At 45.0% G+C, this 14,342-nt stretch overlaps 1 protein-coding gene across 1 annotated transcript in view; it reads left to right on the top strand.

Moving 5' to 3' along the window:
• SH3YL1 (SH3 and SYLF domain containing 1) overlaps positions 1-14,342 on the top strand; it is a 69,348-nt gene that overhangs the window by 37,205 nt on the left and 17,801 nt on the right. Inside the window, exons 6-8 of the mRNA XM_061163235.1 lie at positions 5,955-6,083; positions 9,265-9,433; positions 10,216-10,291. Of these exons, the coding sequence (XP_061019218.1) occupies positions 5,955-6,083; positions 9,265-9,433; positions 10,216-10,291 (374 nt within the window). The remainder of the gene's footprint in view (positions 1-5,954; positions 6,084-9,264; positions 9,434-10,215; positions 10,292-14,342) is intronic.

Raw genomic sequence — 14,342 nt, 5'->3', positions numbered from 1 at the left:
TATTACAGTGCTGTGGTCCCCCCTCTATTACAGTGCTCTGGTCTCCCCTCTATTACAGTCCTGTGGTCTCCTCTCTATTACAGTGCTCTGGTCTCCCCTCTATTACAGTGCTCTGGTCTCCCCTCTATTACAGTGCTCTGGTCCCCCCTCTATTACAGTGCTGTGGTCTCCCCTCTATTACAGTGCTGTGGTCCCCCCTCTATTACAGTGCTCTGGTCCCCCCTCTATTACAGTGCTGTGGTCTCCCCTCTATTACAGTGCTGTGGTCTCCCCTCTATTACAGTGCTCTGGTCTCCCCTCTATTACAGTGCTGTGGTCTCCCCTCTATTACAGTGCTCTGGTCCCCCCTCTATTACAGTGCTGTGGTCTCCCCACTATTACAGTGCTCTGGTCTCCCCTCTATTACAGTGCTGTGGTCCCCCCTCTATTACAGTGCTGTGGTCTCCCCACTATTCAGTGCTCTGGTCTCCCCTCTATTACAGTGCTCTGGTCCCCCCTCTATTACAGTGCTGTGGTCTCCCCTCTATTACAGTGCTGTGGTCTCCCCTCTATTACAGTGCTCTGGTCTCCCCTCTATTACAGTGCTGTGGTCTCCCCTCTATTACAGTGCTCTGGTCCCCCCTCTATTACAGTGCTCTGGTCCCCCCTCTATTACAGTGCTCTGGTCTCCCCTCTACCACAGTGCTCTGGTCCCCCCTCTATTACAGTGCTGTGGTCTCCCCTCTATTACAGTGCTGTGGTCTCCCCTCTATTACAGTGCTGTGGTCCCCCCTCTATTACAGTGCTGTGGTCTCCCCTCTCTATTACAGTGCTCTGGTCTCCCCTCTATTACAGTGCTGTGGTCTCCCCTCTATTACAGTGCTGTGGTCCCCCCTCTATTACAGTGCTGTGGTCTCCCCTCTATTACAGTGCTGTGGTCTCCTCTCTATTACAGTGCTCTGGTCTCCTCTCTATTACAGTGCTGTGGTCTCCCCTCTATTACAGTGCTGTGGTCTCCTCTCTATTACAGTGCTGTGGTCCCCCCTCTATTACAGTGCTCTGGTCCCCCCTCTATTACAGTGCTGTGGTCCCCCCTCTATTACAGTGCTGTGGTCTCCCCTCTATTACAGTGCTGTGGTCTCCCCTCTATTACAGTGCTCTGCTCTCCCCTCTATTACAGTGCTCTGGTCTCCCCTCTATTACAGTGCTCTGGTCTCCTCTCTATTACAGTGCTCTGGTCCCCCCTCTATTACAGTGCTCTGGTCTCCCCTCTATTACAGTGCTGTGGTCCCCCCTCTATTACAGTGCTCTGGTCTCCCCTCTATTACAGTCCTGTGGTCTCCTCTCTATTACAGTGCTCTGGTCTCCCCTCTATTACAGTGCTCTGGTCTCCCCTCTATTACAGTGCTCTGGTCTCCCCTCTATTACAGTGCTCTGGTCTCCCCTCTATTACAGTGCTCTGGTCCCCCCTCTATTACAGTGCTCTGGTCTCCCCTCTATTACAGTGCTGTGGTCTCCCCTCTATTACAGTGCTCTGGTCCCCCCTCTATTACAGTGCTCTGGTCTCCCCTCTATTACAGTGCTGTGGTCTCCCCTCTATTACAGTGCTCTGGTCCCCCCTCTATTACAGTGCTGTGGTCTCCCCTCTATTACAGTGCTGTGGTCTCCCCTCTATTACAGTGCTGTGGTCTCCCCTCTATTACAGTGCTCTGGTCTCCCCTCTATTACAGTTCTGTGGTCCCCCCTCTATTACGGTGCTCTGGTCTCCCCTCTATTACAGTGCTGTGGTCTCCCCTCTATTACAGTGCTGTGGTCTCCCCTCTATTACAGTGCTGTGGTCTCCCCTCTATTACAGTGCTGTGGTCTCCCCTCTATTACAGTGCTGTGGTCTCCCCTCTATTACAGTGCTCTGGTCCCCCCTCTATTACAGTGCTGTGGTCTCCCCTCTATTACAGTGCTCTGGTCCCCCCTCTATTACAGTGCTCTGGTCTCCCCTCTACCACAGTGCTCTGGTCCCCCCTCTATTACAGTGCTGTGGTCTCCCCTCTATTACAGTGCTGTGGTCTCCCCTCTATTACAGTGCTGTGGTCCCCCCTCTATTACAGTGCTGTGGTCTCCCCTCTCTATTACAGTGCTCTGGTCTCCCCTCTATTACAGTGCTGTGGTCTCCCCTCTATTACAGTGCTGTGGTCCCCCCTCTATTACAGTGCTGTGGTCTCCCCTCTATTACAGTGCTGTGGTCTCCTCTCTATTACAGTGCTCTGGTCTCCTCTCTATTACAGTGCTGTGGTCTCCCCTCTATTACAGTGCTGTGGTCTCCTCTCTATTACAGTGCTGTGGTCCCCCCTCTATTACAGTGCTCTGGTCCCCCCTCTATTACAGTGCTGTGGTCCCCCCTCTATTACAGTGCTGTGGTCTCCCCTCTATTACAGTGCTGTGGTCTCCCCTCTATTACAGTGCTCTGGTCTCCCCTCTATTACAGTGCTCTGGTCTCCCCTCTATTACAGTGCTCTGGTCTCCTCTCTATTACAGTGCTCTGGTCCCCCCTCTATTACAGTGCTCTGGTCTCCCCTCTATTACAGTGCTGTGGTCCCCCCTCTATTACAGTGCTCTGGTCTCCCCTCTATTACAGTCCTGTGGTCTCCTCTCTATTACAGTGCTCTGGTCTCCCCTCTATTACAGTGCTCTGGTCTCCCCTCTATTACAGTGCTCTGGTCTCCCCTCTATTACAGTGCTCTGGTCTCCCCTCTATTACAGTGCTCTGGTCCCCCCTCTATTACAGTGCTCTGGTCTCCCCTCTATTACAGTGCTGTGGTCTCCCCTCTATTACAGTGCTCTGGTCCCCCCTCTATTACAGTGCTCTGGTCTCCCCTCTATTACAGTGCTGTGGTCTCCCCTCTATTACAGTGCTCTGGTCCCCCCTCTATTACAGTGCTGTGGTCTCCCCTCTATTACAGTGCTGTGGTCTCCCCTCTATTACAGTGCTGTGGTCTCCCCTCTATTACAGTGCTCTGGTCTCCCCTCTATTACAGTTCTGTGGTCCCCCCTCTATTACGGTGCTCTGGTCTCCCCTCTATTACAGTGCTGTGGTCTCCCCTCTATTACAGTGCTGTGGTCTCCCCTCTATTACAGTGCTGTGGTCTCCCCTCTATTACAGTGCTGTGGTCTCCCCTCTATTACAGTGCTGTGGTCTCCCCTCTATTACAGTGCTGTGGTCTCCCCTCTATTACAGTGCTGTGGTCTCCCCACTATTACAGTGCTGTGGTCTCCCCTCTATTACAGTGCTGTGGTCTCCCCTCTATTACAGTGCTGTGGTCTCCCCACTATTACAGTGCTGTGGTCTCCCCTCTATTACAGTGCTGTGGTCTCCCCTCTATTACAGTGCTGTGGTCTCCCCTCTATTACAGTGCTGTGGTCTCCCCACTATTACAGTGCTGTGGTCTCCCCTCTATTACAGTGCTGTGGTCTCCCCTCTATTACAGTGCTCTGGTCTCCCCTCTATTACAGTGCTCTGGTCTCCCCACTATTACAGTGCTGTGGTCTCCCCTCTATTACAGTGCTGTTGTCTCCCCTCTATTACAGTCCTGTGGTCTCCCCTCTATTACAGTGCTGTGGTCTCCCCTCTCTATTACAGTGCTCTGGTCTCCCCTCTATTACAGTGCTGTGGTCTCCCCTCTATTACAGTGCTGTGGTCCCCCCTCTATTACAGTGCTGTGGTCTCCCCTCTATTACAGTGCTCTGGTCTCCCCTCTTTTACAGTCCTGTGGTCTCCCCTCTATTACAGTGCTCTGGTCTCCCCTCTATTACAGTGCTCTGGTCTCCTCTCTATTACAGTGCTGTTGTCTCCCCTCTATTACAGTCCTGTGGTCTCCCCTCTATTACAGTGCTCTGGTCTCCCCTCTATTACAGTGCTCTGGTCTCCTCTCTATTACAGTGCTCAGGTCCCCCCTCTATTACAGTGCTGTGGTCTCCCCTCTATTACAGTGCTGTGGTCCCCCCTCTATTACAGTGCTCTGGTCTCCCCTCTATTACAGTGCTGTTGTCTCCCCACTATTACAGTGCTGTGGTCTCCCCTCTATTACAGTGCTGTGTTCCCCCCTCTATTACAGTGCTGTGGTCTCCCCTCTCTATTACAGTGCTCTGGTCTCCCCTCTATTACAGTGCTGTGGTCTCCCCTCTATTACAGTGCTGTGGTCCCCCCTCTATTACAGTGCTGTGGTCTCCCCTCTATTACAGTGCTCTGGTCTCCTCTCTATTACAGTGCTCTGGTCCCCCCTCTATTACAGTGCTCTGGTCCCCCCTCTATTACAGTGCTGTGGTCCCCCCTCTATTACAGTGCTCTGGTCTCCCAGTCCTGTGGTCTCCCCTCTATTACAGTGCTGTGGTCCCCCCTCTATTACAGTGCTGTGGTCTCCCCTCTCTATTACAGTGCTCTGGTCTCCCCTCTATTACAGTCCTGTGGTCTCCCCTCTATTACAGTCCTGTGGTCTCCCCTCTATTACAGTGCTGTGGTCTCCCCTCTATTACAGTGCTGTGGTCTCCCCTCTCTATTACAGTGCTGTGGTCTCCCCTCTCTATTACAGTGCTCTGGTCTCCCCTCTATTACAGTCCTGTGGTCTCCCCTCTATTACAGTCCTGTGGTCTCCCCTCTATTACAGTGCTGTGGTCTCCCCTCTATTACAGTGCTGTGGTCTCCCCTCTCTATTACAGTGCTGTGGTCTCCCCTCTCTATTACAGTGCTGTGTTCTCCCCTCTATTACAGTGCTCTGGTCTCCCCTCTCTATTACAGTGCTGTGGTCTCCCCTCTCTATTACAGTGCTCTGGTCTCCCCTCTATTACAGTCCTGTGGTCTCCCCTCTATTACAGTCCTGTGGTCTCCCCTCTATTACAGTGCTGTGGTCTCCCCTCTATTACAGTGCTGTGGTCTCCCCTCTATTACAGTGCTCTGGTCTCCCCTCTATTACAGTGCTGTGGTCTCCCCTCTATTACAGTGCTGTGGTCCCCCCTCTATTACAGTGCTCTGGTCTCCCCTCTATTACAGTGCTGTGGTCTCCCCTCTATTACAGTGCTCTGGTCTCCCCTCTATTACAGTGCTGTGATCTCCCCTCTATTACAGTGCTGTGGTCTCCCCTCTATTACAGTGCTCTGGTCTCCCCTCTATTACAGTCCTGTGGTCTCCTCTCTATTACAGTGCTGTGTTCTCCCCTCTATTACAGTCCTGTGGTCTCCTCTCTATTACAGTGCTGTGGTCTCCTCTCTATTACAGTGCTCTGGTCTCCCCTCTATTACAGTGCTCTGGTCCCCCCTCTATTACAGTCCTGTGGTCTCCCCTCTATTACAGTGCTGTGGTCTCCTCTCTATTACAGTGCTGTGGTCTCCCCTCTATTACAGTGCTGTGGTCTCCCCTCTATTACAGTGCTGTGGTCTCCCCTCTATTACAGTGCTCTGGTCTCCCCTCTATTACAGTGCTGTGGTCCCCCCTCTCTGTACAGTGCTCTGGTTCTCCCCTCTCTATTAATGAATGACTGTTCTTGAGTGAATTGAGCAATTAAATATTTTAAACTCAGACTGTAGAAGTTAGTAAAATCATTTAAAAGTATTTCTGAGTTCTATGAAAATACTCATAGTAAAAAGAACCACAGTCTTTTACTCTTGAGATGCACTTCCCTGTTTTGGTAAAAGAAGACAAAATTGGAAAATCTCAGCTTAACATGTTTTCTTCACGTGTATCACCTTGTCCTACAACCATCTTGCCTACTATGTCTGTGCTGTGAACTGTCCTTTCCTCTGAACCACCTTCAACACACCTAGCTTAGGCCAGCAGGAAGTAAAATATATAAAAATAAAGTAGGTATAAAGTGAGAAGTAGGTATAGAGCGAGATCCTTCTTTTGGGTTGGAAGTTAGTGCCAGTCAGACAGTCATCTTTAGATGAAGATGCTCACAGTGCTGGGATGCTCACCTTCTGTTTTGCAGGAATTTAGAAGGAAATGTCTCCCTAAGAAGCTCAGCTGCCGTCTTTACTTACTGCAAGTCAAGAGGCCTCTTCGCTGGCATATCTTTAGAAGGCAGCTGTTTGATTGAGAGGAAGGAAACTAACCGAAAGTAAGTGTAAGGCAAATAATTTTAATTGATTTGAAGGGAATAAGGCTTTGTAGATTCACATGGTTCTTAGGCGTGTACAGAGAACCTTCGTGTGGCAGGTCTGCTGGCACCACATTTCCAACGGCACCTGCTCATCTCGCGTCTCTGCGTCTTGTTGTGGTAATTCCTACACGATTTCAAACTTTTTCATTATTACATTGGCCCCGGTGATCTGCAATCTGTGACCTTGGATGTTACGGTTGTGATTGTTTGGGACACCAGGCACTGCGCCCTGTCGGGGGAGAACCTAGTCAGTAAGTGCGTCTGTGTTCTGACCGCCCCTCCCCGAGGCTCTGTCCCTCTCCTCAGCCTCCCTGTTCCCTTAGATACAATACTTTGACATTAACAAGGACCTCCAAGTGTTCAAGTGATGTGCTGCACATCTCTTACTTTAAACCAAGAGCTGGAAATGCCTGAGCTTAATGAGGAAGGCACGTCAAAGCTGAGACAGGCCGGAAGCTAGGCCTCTTGTGCCGAGTAGTCAGCCAAGCTGTGACTGCAAAGGAGAAGTTCCCGAAGGAAGTGACAAGTGCCATACCAGTGAAAGCATGGATGATAAGAAAACGAAACAGCCTTATCACTGATATGGAGACAGTTTTAGTGGTTTGGATTGAAGATCCAAGCAAGCACAACATTGCCTTCAGCCAAAGCCTCATCCAGAGCAAGGCCCTAATTGTCTTCAACTCTGTGAAGGTGCCGAGAGGAGTGGAAGCTGCAGAAGAAAAGTGTGGAGCTGGCAGAGGCTGGTTCATGAGGTTGAAGGAAAGAAGCCATCCTTATAACATATTAGGTTGGTTCGAAAGTAATAGTGGTTTTACATTGTTGAAATTTGTCATTTGATATTGGAATCCATTCTTAAATAAATGTGGTTATGTTATACATCATTTTAATGCTCATTTCTTGCTTTATGGTTTTTGCTAATGACTTATTACTTGCTGTTTATTTTATATTTATTTTAGATTAGGGAAATGGTGTTAGACAAAAAGCAAATTCAAGTGATTTTTTTATTTGAGTTCAAAATGGGTTGTGAAGTAGCAGAGACCACTTGCAGTATCAACAATGCATTTGGCCCAGGAAGTACTAATGAACGTACAGTGCAGTGGCGATTCAAGAAGTTTTGCAAGGAGACAAGAGCTTTGAAGATGAAGAGCGCAGTCGCTGGCCATCAGAAGTTGACAGCAATCAATTGTGAGCCATCATTGAATCTGATCCTCTTACAATTACATGAAAAATTGCTGAAGAACTCAACATCTACCATTCTACAGTCATTCTGCATTTGAAGCAAATTGGAAAGGTGAAAAAGCTCAATAAGTAGGTGCTTCATGAGCTGACCAAAAATCAAAAAAGTCATTCTGAAATGTAGTCTTCTCTTATTCTAAGCAACAATAATGAACCATTTCTTGACTGGATTGTGATGTGTGATGAAAGGAGGATTTTATTCGACAACTGGTGATGACCAGCACAGTTGTTGGACTGAGAAGAAGCTCCAAAGCACTTCCCAAAGCCAAACTTGCACCAAAAAAGATCATGGTCACTGCTTGGTGGTCTGTTGCTGATCTCATCCACTACAGCTTTCTGAATCCTGGTGAAACCTTTACCTCTGAGAAGTATGCTCAGCAAATCAAAGAGATGCTTCAAAAACTGCAATACGTGCAGCTGGCATTGGTCAACAGAATGAACCTAATTCCTCTCCGTGATAACGCCTGCCACATGTCACACAACTGACACTTCAAAAGGTGAACAAATAGGGCTGCAAAGTTTTGCTTCACCCACCATATTCACCTGATCTCTCACCAACTGACTACCACTCTTCAAGCATCTCAACAACGTTTTGCAGGCAAAATTCTTCCACAACCAGCAGGAGGCAGAAAATGCTTTCCAAGAGTTCATTGAATCCTGAAGCATGAATTTTTACACTACAGGAATAAGCAAACTTATTTCTTGTTGGCAAAAATGTGTTGATTGTAATGGTTCCTATTTTGATTAATAAAGATGTTTTTGAACCCAGTTATAATGATTTAAAATGCATGGTCTGAAACCATAATTACTTTTGTACCAGTGTAATAAAAGCACAGTGTTCATCATTATAAGAGGTTCCCTATTGTTACACTCAGCTTTTGTCTTTCTTCCGTAACTCACAGACCAATTTTGATCTAAAAAAAAATACAAGATTTGGAAGTATCCTAACAGGGAACAAGGAACTTCCTCTTTAACCTGGCATCTAGCTAATAGTTCCCAAAACTGCGCTTCCGAATTTCCACTAAAATGTGTCTAATTGCCCAGAAAAAGGTAAAACGCTAGGACTGAGAGGGCGGCTTGGAGAAACTGCAGGAGTCCCACAGCAGTAACCCTGACAGAGCGGGCCCTGCTCACAGCTGAGAGGGAAGGCAGAGCCGCGTGTGTGGCTCTTCCACCTGGAATCCCACACTCGTTCAGTATTGTTCAGTGCAGGCCTCAGCAACCAGAAAATGGGAGGAATGGGGGGGAAAGGAAGGCTTGCAGAACTCTCTGACTTGTAAAGTAAAATGTTTTTACTTCTGGTTTTATTAATTTGAGAAATTTAAGTTAAGAATGCTTTTAGAAATGTGTGATTCTAGGCCTTTGGAAGATTTCCCCACTAAAGTTCACCTAATTCCTGGATAAACTAAACCAAATATACTTTTTAATCAACTGCAGGGCTTCCAAGCATGTAAGGCAAATCCTTACATAATTTTGTTACAAATAAGCATTTTAGGGAACTATAGGTTGGCACCATTTTTATAAGAAACTTATAAAGCAAAAACCTGTAAAAATGTATGTGCTTGTAGGTACATGTGCATAAGTGTTTAATATATATATTTATATATGTTTATATATAAATATTATATATATGTTTTTATGTATAAATGTATGTGTATGTGCAGTACTTTTATATTATTGGGAAAAGGATATAAATATCAGACCACTTATGGCAGTTGCCTCTAGAGGTGAGCTTAGAGGGATGAATTCAGGGCCTTAACATGGGAAGTTAGTGTCTGAAAAGTAGTTTATGTAAGTACAGTAGGTCAGTGAAGCACACTAACATACGAGGGTGTGTGTCCTACGTTTACCTCTAGAAAAGATCTATGTCTGCAAAGTAAATGTTCTTCATGTTTCCTGTTAGATTTTATTGTCAAGACATTCGAGCTTATGACATTTTATTTGGCGATATACCACGGCCTGCTCAAGCAGAAGACCTTTATGAAATTCTTGACTCCTTTACTGAGAAGTATGAAAGCGAAGGGCAACGAGTCAACGCCAGAAGAGCCGCCCGGGAGCAGAAGAAGGCTTCGGTGATGCTGGATTTCTCTGTTTTTCTTAGTAGCTGCAGAGAATTTCTTCATATAGACTATTCTGCCTTTGATATTGAGCTTCCCAGGTGGCTCAGTCCATAATCTGCCTGCAATGCGGTGGACCTGGGTTCCATCTTGAGCCAGGGAAGACCCTCTGGAGGAGGGCGTGGCTCCCCCTCCAGTATTCTCGCCTGGACATTTCCTTGGACGGAGGAGCCTGGTGGGCTACAGTCCACTGGGTCACAAAGAGTCGGACAGGACTAACACACACATCCTTCCTATCCGATTCTAAACACCCTACTAAACCTCCCTTGTAATTTCATTTGCATACAGTTCGTGTGAAAAATGTCATAAAACCTTGACAATCATCTATACAGATTTCAGGAAGAAACGCGGTTTTCTTTGATTGCCTTTCTGCGAGGACAGACCTTTATAATATTAATTAATAATTAATTACTGCTGCCGGCCTAGTGCCTTGATGTGCGGAGAGTCTTCTGCGCCGGGTTCATAGCTTCTCTTGCCTCATCGCCGGCTCCTCCTGCGTGGTGGCGGGGCCGGGGGGAGGGACGCTTCCGGCTGCAGAAGCTCGGCCCCTGCGGTCACCCGCCTGTTGTCCAGTTCAACCAGAGGTGGCCCAGAGCGGTGTGTCTGCCCTGCTAATGAGTGCAGGGGCTAACGTTTGCATTTACACGCACTGGCGGGGGCGGGGGCGGGGGAGCGTCCTATGCTCCTAAGTAAAAACGGGGTTTTAAAATCATGTGCCTTTTTCCTTCTCATCCCAGGCTAAACTGCCTCCAAAACCATCGTCAAGACCACAGCAATCGTCTGCACAAGTGCAGCTGAGTTCTGGCTCTCAAAGTAAGTGTTTTTGTTGCAATTCAAATACAGTGATAATTAAGTAATTATGAAATATTATTAAGAAATCAAAAGTTATAGCTTTAGAGTCCAGTAGAAGAACAGATGCATATTAAAGAGAAAAAAACAAATGTTTAGCCTCTTCTAAACACATGAGGCTAATTGTCATTCCTATAATTTGTGAAAATGTTTATTCTCATTAAGAAAATGCTTTTTCCAGTGACAGAGATTTACCTTTAAACTTTGTCTCTCTTTGGTTTTTTTTTGCATTTCTTCTAAACACTGTTATCCTGCTGATTTGAAATGAAAGCAATAAACCTGTTTTTCTCATATACACATAGATTTATATTTCTGAATATTGATTTTACCATACATTCTTGGAAGCTTAGGGTTTCACAAAGTGGTTGTAAAATAGAATAAATTCATAAAGCATCAGGTTTTTGGCCTTTACTCCTCTTTCCATCACTCATTTTTATGACAGTCACTTTTGGAATTCTGATTTTCATGTACAGAGGCTACCGGTAAATAGCAATATAGTAAAGTAGGCAATGTTTCATATAATAATTAACTGTTATGCAAGTGGCATTGTGCTGTGGCTTTTAAGAGCACAGTGATGAAGCTAACTTATCTCCTGCCTTTAAAGAACTTTCCCTCTTGGAGCAGAGCGGTCACATGTGGAAAAGTAACAGCAATTACAGGAAGACGTACCATGAACTCTTGAATAATGCAAGGGTCTGGGGCACCAAACTCCCTTGCTAAAGTCAAAAAAAAAAAATATATATATATATATATATATATATATATATAACTTTTGACTCCCCCCAAACTTTACTAATAGCCCACAGCTGCCTGGAAGCCTTATTGATAACATAAACAGTTGATTAACAGATATTTTGTAAGTTATATATGTTACCTACTGTATTCCTATATGAAGCAAACTAGAAAAAATACTAAGAAAAAGTATAAGGAAATGAAAATATATTGATGGTACTGTACTGTATTTATTTATACCAAAAGTTTACATCTTTCTGTTTACAAGATGAATTGTCTGTCACTACCCATGTCAATATTGTCTTATGTGATACAAAACACTGTAAATGTTATATGTAATACTAACATTAAAAAATTAAAAATTAATAGGAAAAGAAATTCACATTTACAGATATAATGATTCATGCACTGATAAAAATAAGTAGCAATATGATTGCTTTATGGTAGCCTAGCCTGTATACTGATGAATGAAGAACTAGAAATTTTTTTGGCACACAGTATTACAGCCATATTTATAATAAATATTAGAAACATCAGTACATTTTTTAAAAACCACTTACATGAAAAAACAACAAACCACTTACATGTGGTGAAGACTGATAGTTTCTACAATTACAAGGAGAGAGAAGCATGCTATACAGTAATGTAATTCTTTGAAAGCCAAGTTATATAACAGTAAGAAAACTAACACATTATTAATTTTGTATTACATGTGACTCATCTTAGCCTATGTGAGGATAGCCTATCCACTTCTGTACAAGTCTTGCACACAGTGTTCTGTGTGATAAACACTTAGGCAATGTTGGTGATGACATAGAGACCTCTCACAATTATTAGATTTTCACGTGAGGACATGTGCATACACAGCAGATAAGTTTGTTAACTGAATGACATGATGATTATTTACTATTTGTTAAGTGGAGGTGGATCATCACAGAGGTCTTCATCCTCCTCATCTTTATGTTGAGCAGGCTGAGGAGAAGGAGGGGGAAGAGGGTGGGGTGGTCCTGCTGCCCCAGGGGTGGCAGAAGTGGGGTGGGGGGGAAGAGAGGCAGGCACCCTCGATGTCCCTTTATGGAAATACATCATGATTTCTGTCTGACTTTTTTGCTTTTTCATTTCTCTAAAAATGTGTATACAGGATCCCAGTCCTCCTTCCCCCGTTTGCTTTAGTTTCGGTCCCTGTATTATACAAGATCCATGTTGAAAAAGAAGTTTAAAAGCAGTCTTGACTAAGCAGGGCTTCCCAGGTAGCTCAAGCATTAAAGAATCTGCCTGCCAATGCAGGAGATGTAAGAGATTCGGGTTTGACCCCGGGTTGGGAAGATCATCTGGAGAAGGGCATGGCAGCCCACCCCAGTATTCTCACCTGGAGAATCCCATGGACAGAGGAGCTTGGCGGGCTGCAGTCCTTGGGGTCATGGAGAGTCGGACACGACTGAGCGACTGCTGCTTTCACTTTTACTTGAATAAGCAGAACCCTCTATGAGATTGTCTGATGTCAGTTTGTCTTTGGCACTGCTCCTACGTCTTTTTCCTCATTATCTGGCACTGATTCAGGAGCTCTCATCTACGTCAAATCATCTTTTGTTAATTCCTCTGATATGGTGTCCATTAGCTCTTGAAAGTCTCCAAGATCCATGTCTTGAGACCCTTCACAGCCACGCTTCCCCCACCTATTTTGCTGTATTTGCAATCTATTTCCTGATTTCCTTGATTGGCTCTATTGTAAATTCTCTGAAGTCATGCATAACATCTGTAACAGTTTTCTTCAGCAGGAATTTATTGTTTCAGGCTTGATGACTTTCATGGCTTTTTCTACAAGAAATGGCATCTTCAGTGGTGTAATCTTCCAGACTTTCATACTGTTCTCGCTCTAGGCCTTCTCTTCCACAGCATCAACAGTTCTTTCTGTAGAGTACCGTGTGGAGTGAGCCTTTAAAAGTCCTGATGATCCCCTAATCTAGAGGTTGGAAACAGAGATGTTGTGTTTGAGGCCAATACCACTACTTGGTGGTCTGCTCATAGAGCTGAACTCGTGGGATTCTTGGGTGGCCAGGGGCATTGCCCAATATCAAAAGAACTTTAAAAGGCAGTCCCTTACTAGCACAGTACTTCCTGATTTCAGGGACCAAAAAAAGAAAAAGAGTTGTCATGATCCATGCCTTCTTTTTGCACAACCGAAAGGTTGTCAGCTTGTGTTTATCTGTTCCCATTCTAGGTTTGGGGGTTAGCAGTTTTATAGAGGAGGGTGGATCATGAACTCCAGTGCCTGTGCTTGGAAGAGCAGTGCTTGTCTGTCCCTTCCTGCCTGAAATGCTGGTGTTCACTTCTCTTCCTTACTAATAAATGTCCTTGGTTGCAGTTTTTCCCAGAATAGGGTAGTTTCATCTGCATTAAAAACTTGTTCAGGCAAATATTCTTTCTTGTCAATGATTTTCTTAATGGCGTCTAGGACTTGGCTATTGCCTCTTGGTCAGCAGAAGTTGCTTCTCCTGTTATCTTGATGTTACTTAAGCCCAACTTCTTACTAAAATTATCAAAGCAAACTTGGCTGGCATTTAGTTCTCCAGTTTTAGATCCTTCACCTTCTTTCTGCTTTAAGTTGTCATATAATGACTTTGCTTTTTCTCAAATTTTATTAGAGTCTACTGCACCCACATAGAAACTGCATTTACAATATAAGATAAAAAGGTATTTCACAAAAGATGCAAGGTTTCTGTGCCTGTTGGTGCAGCCACAGCAACAACTTCATGGATTTCCTTTTCTCTTTTAAATATGGTTCTTACACTGAATTTATTTATGTTGGAATGGTGGGCAGGTGCAGTTGCAGACCTCAGATTCCACACATCAAGCAGTTCAGCTTTTGCTTGTAATGACTTTTCTCTGCTTCTTGGGAGCACTTCCAGGATCACTAGTGGTACTTTTTATGGGTCCCTTGGTGTTAATCAAGGTTTATAGTATCATTTTAAACACAATGAAAAATACACCAGAACTGTGAAAGAGAACTTACCATAGTGATACACAATTTACTGCAGAGACAGCTCATCATGTGGAGACGATTAAGGTCAACACCTTTGGCAGTTACTTGCAACACTCATCACCTCACCACAGCAACAGGGGGGTGGCCACACAAGTATTACAGTGGTACAGTATGTATACTTGGTGTGTACAGTAAGTATGTTCATTTATATGATTATGATTGAATACTGCAGCTTCACATTTGTTTACATTTCTCTCCACTGCAAATGGAGAGTGTGAGTGTGCATGTGTGTAAGTTTTG

Source organism: Dama dama, chromosome 16 (genome assembly GCF_033118175.1).
Source record: "Dama dama isolate Ldn47 chromosome 16, ASM3311817v1, whole genome shotgun sequence".
In the NCBI taxonomy this organism is placed as follows: Eukaryota; Metazoa; Chordata; class Mammalia; order Artiodactyla; family Cervidae; genus Dama; species Dama dama.
This window is presented reverse-complemented; position numbering and strand designations above follow the sequence as displayed.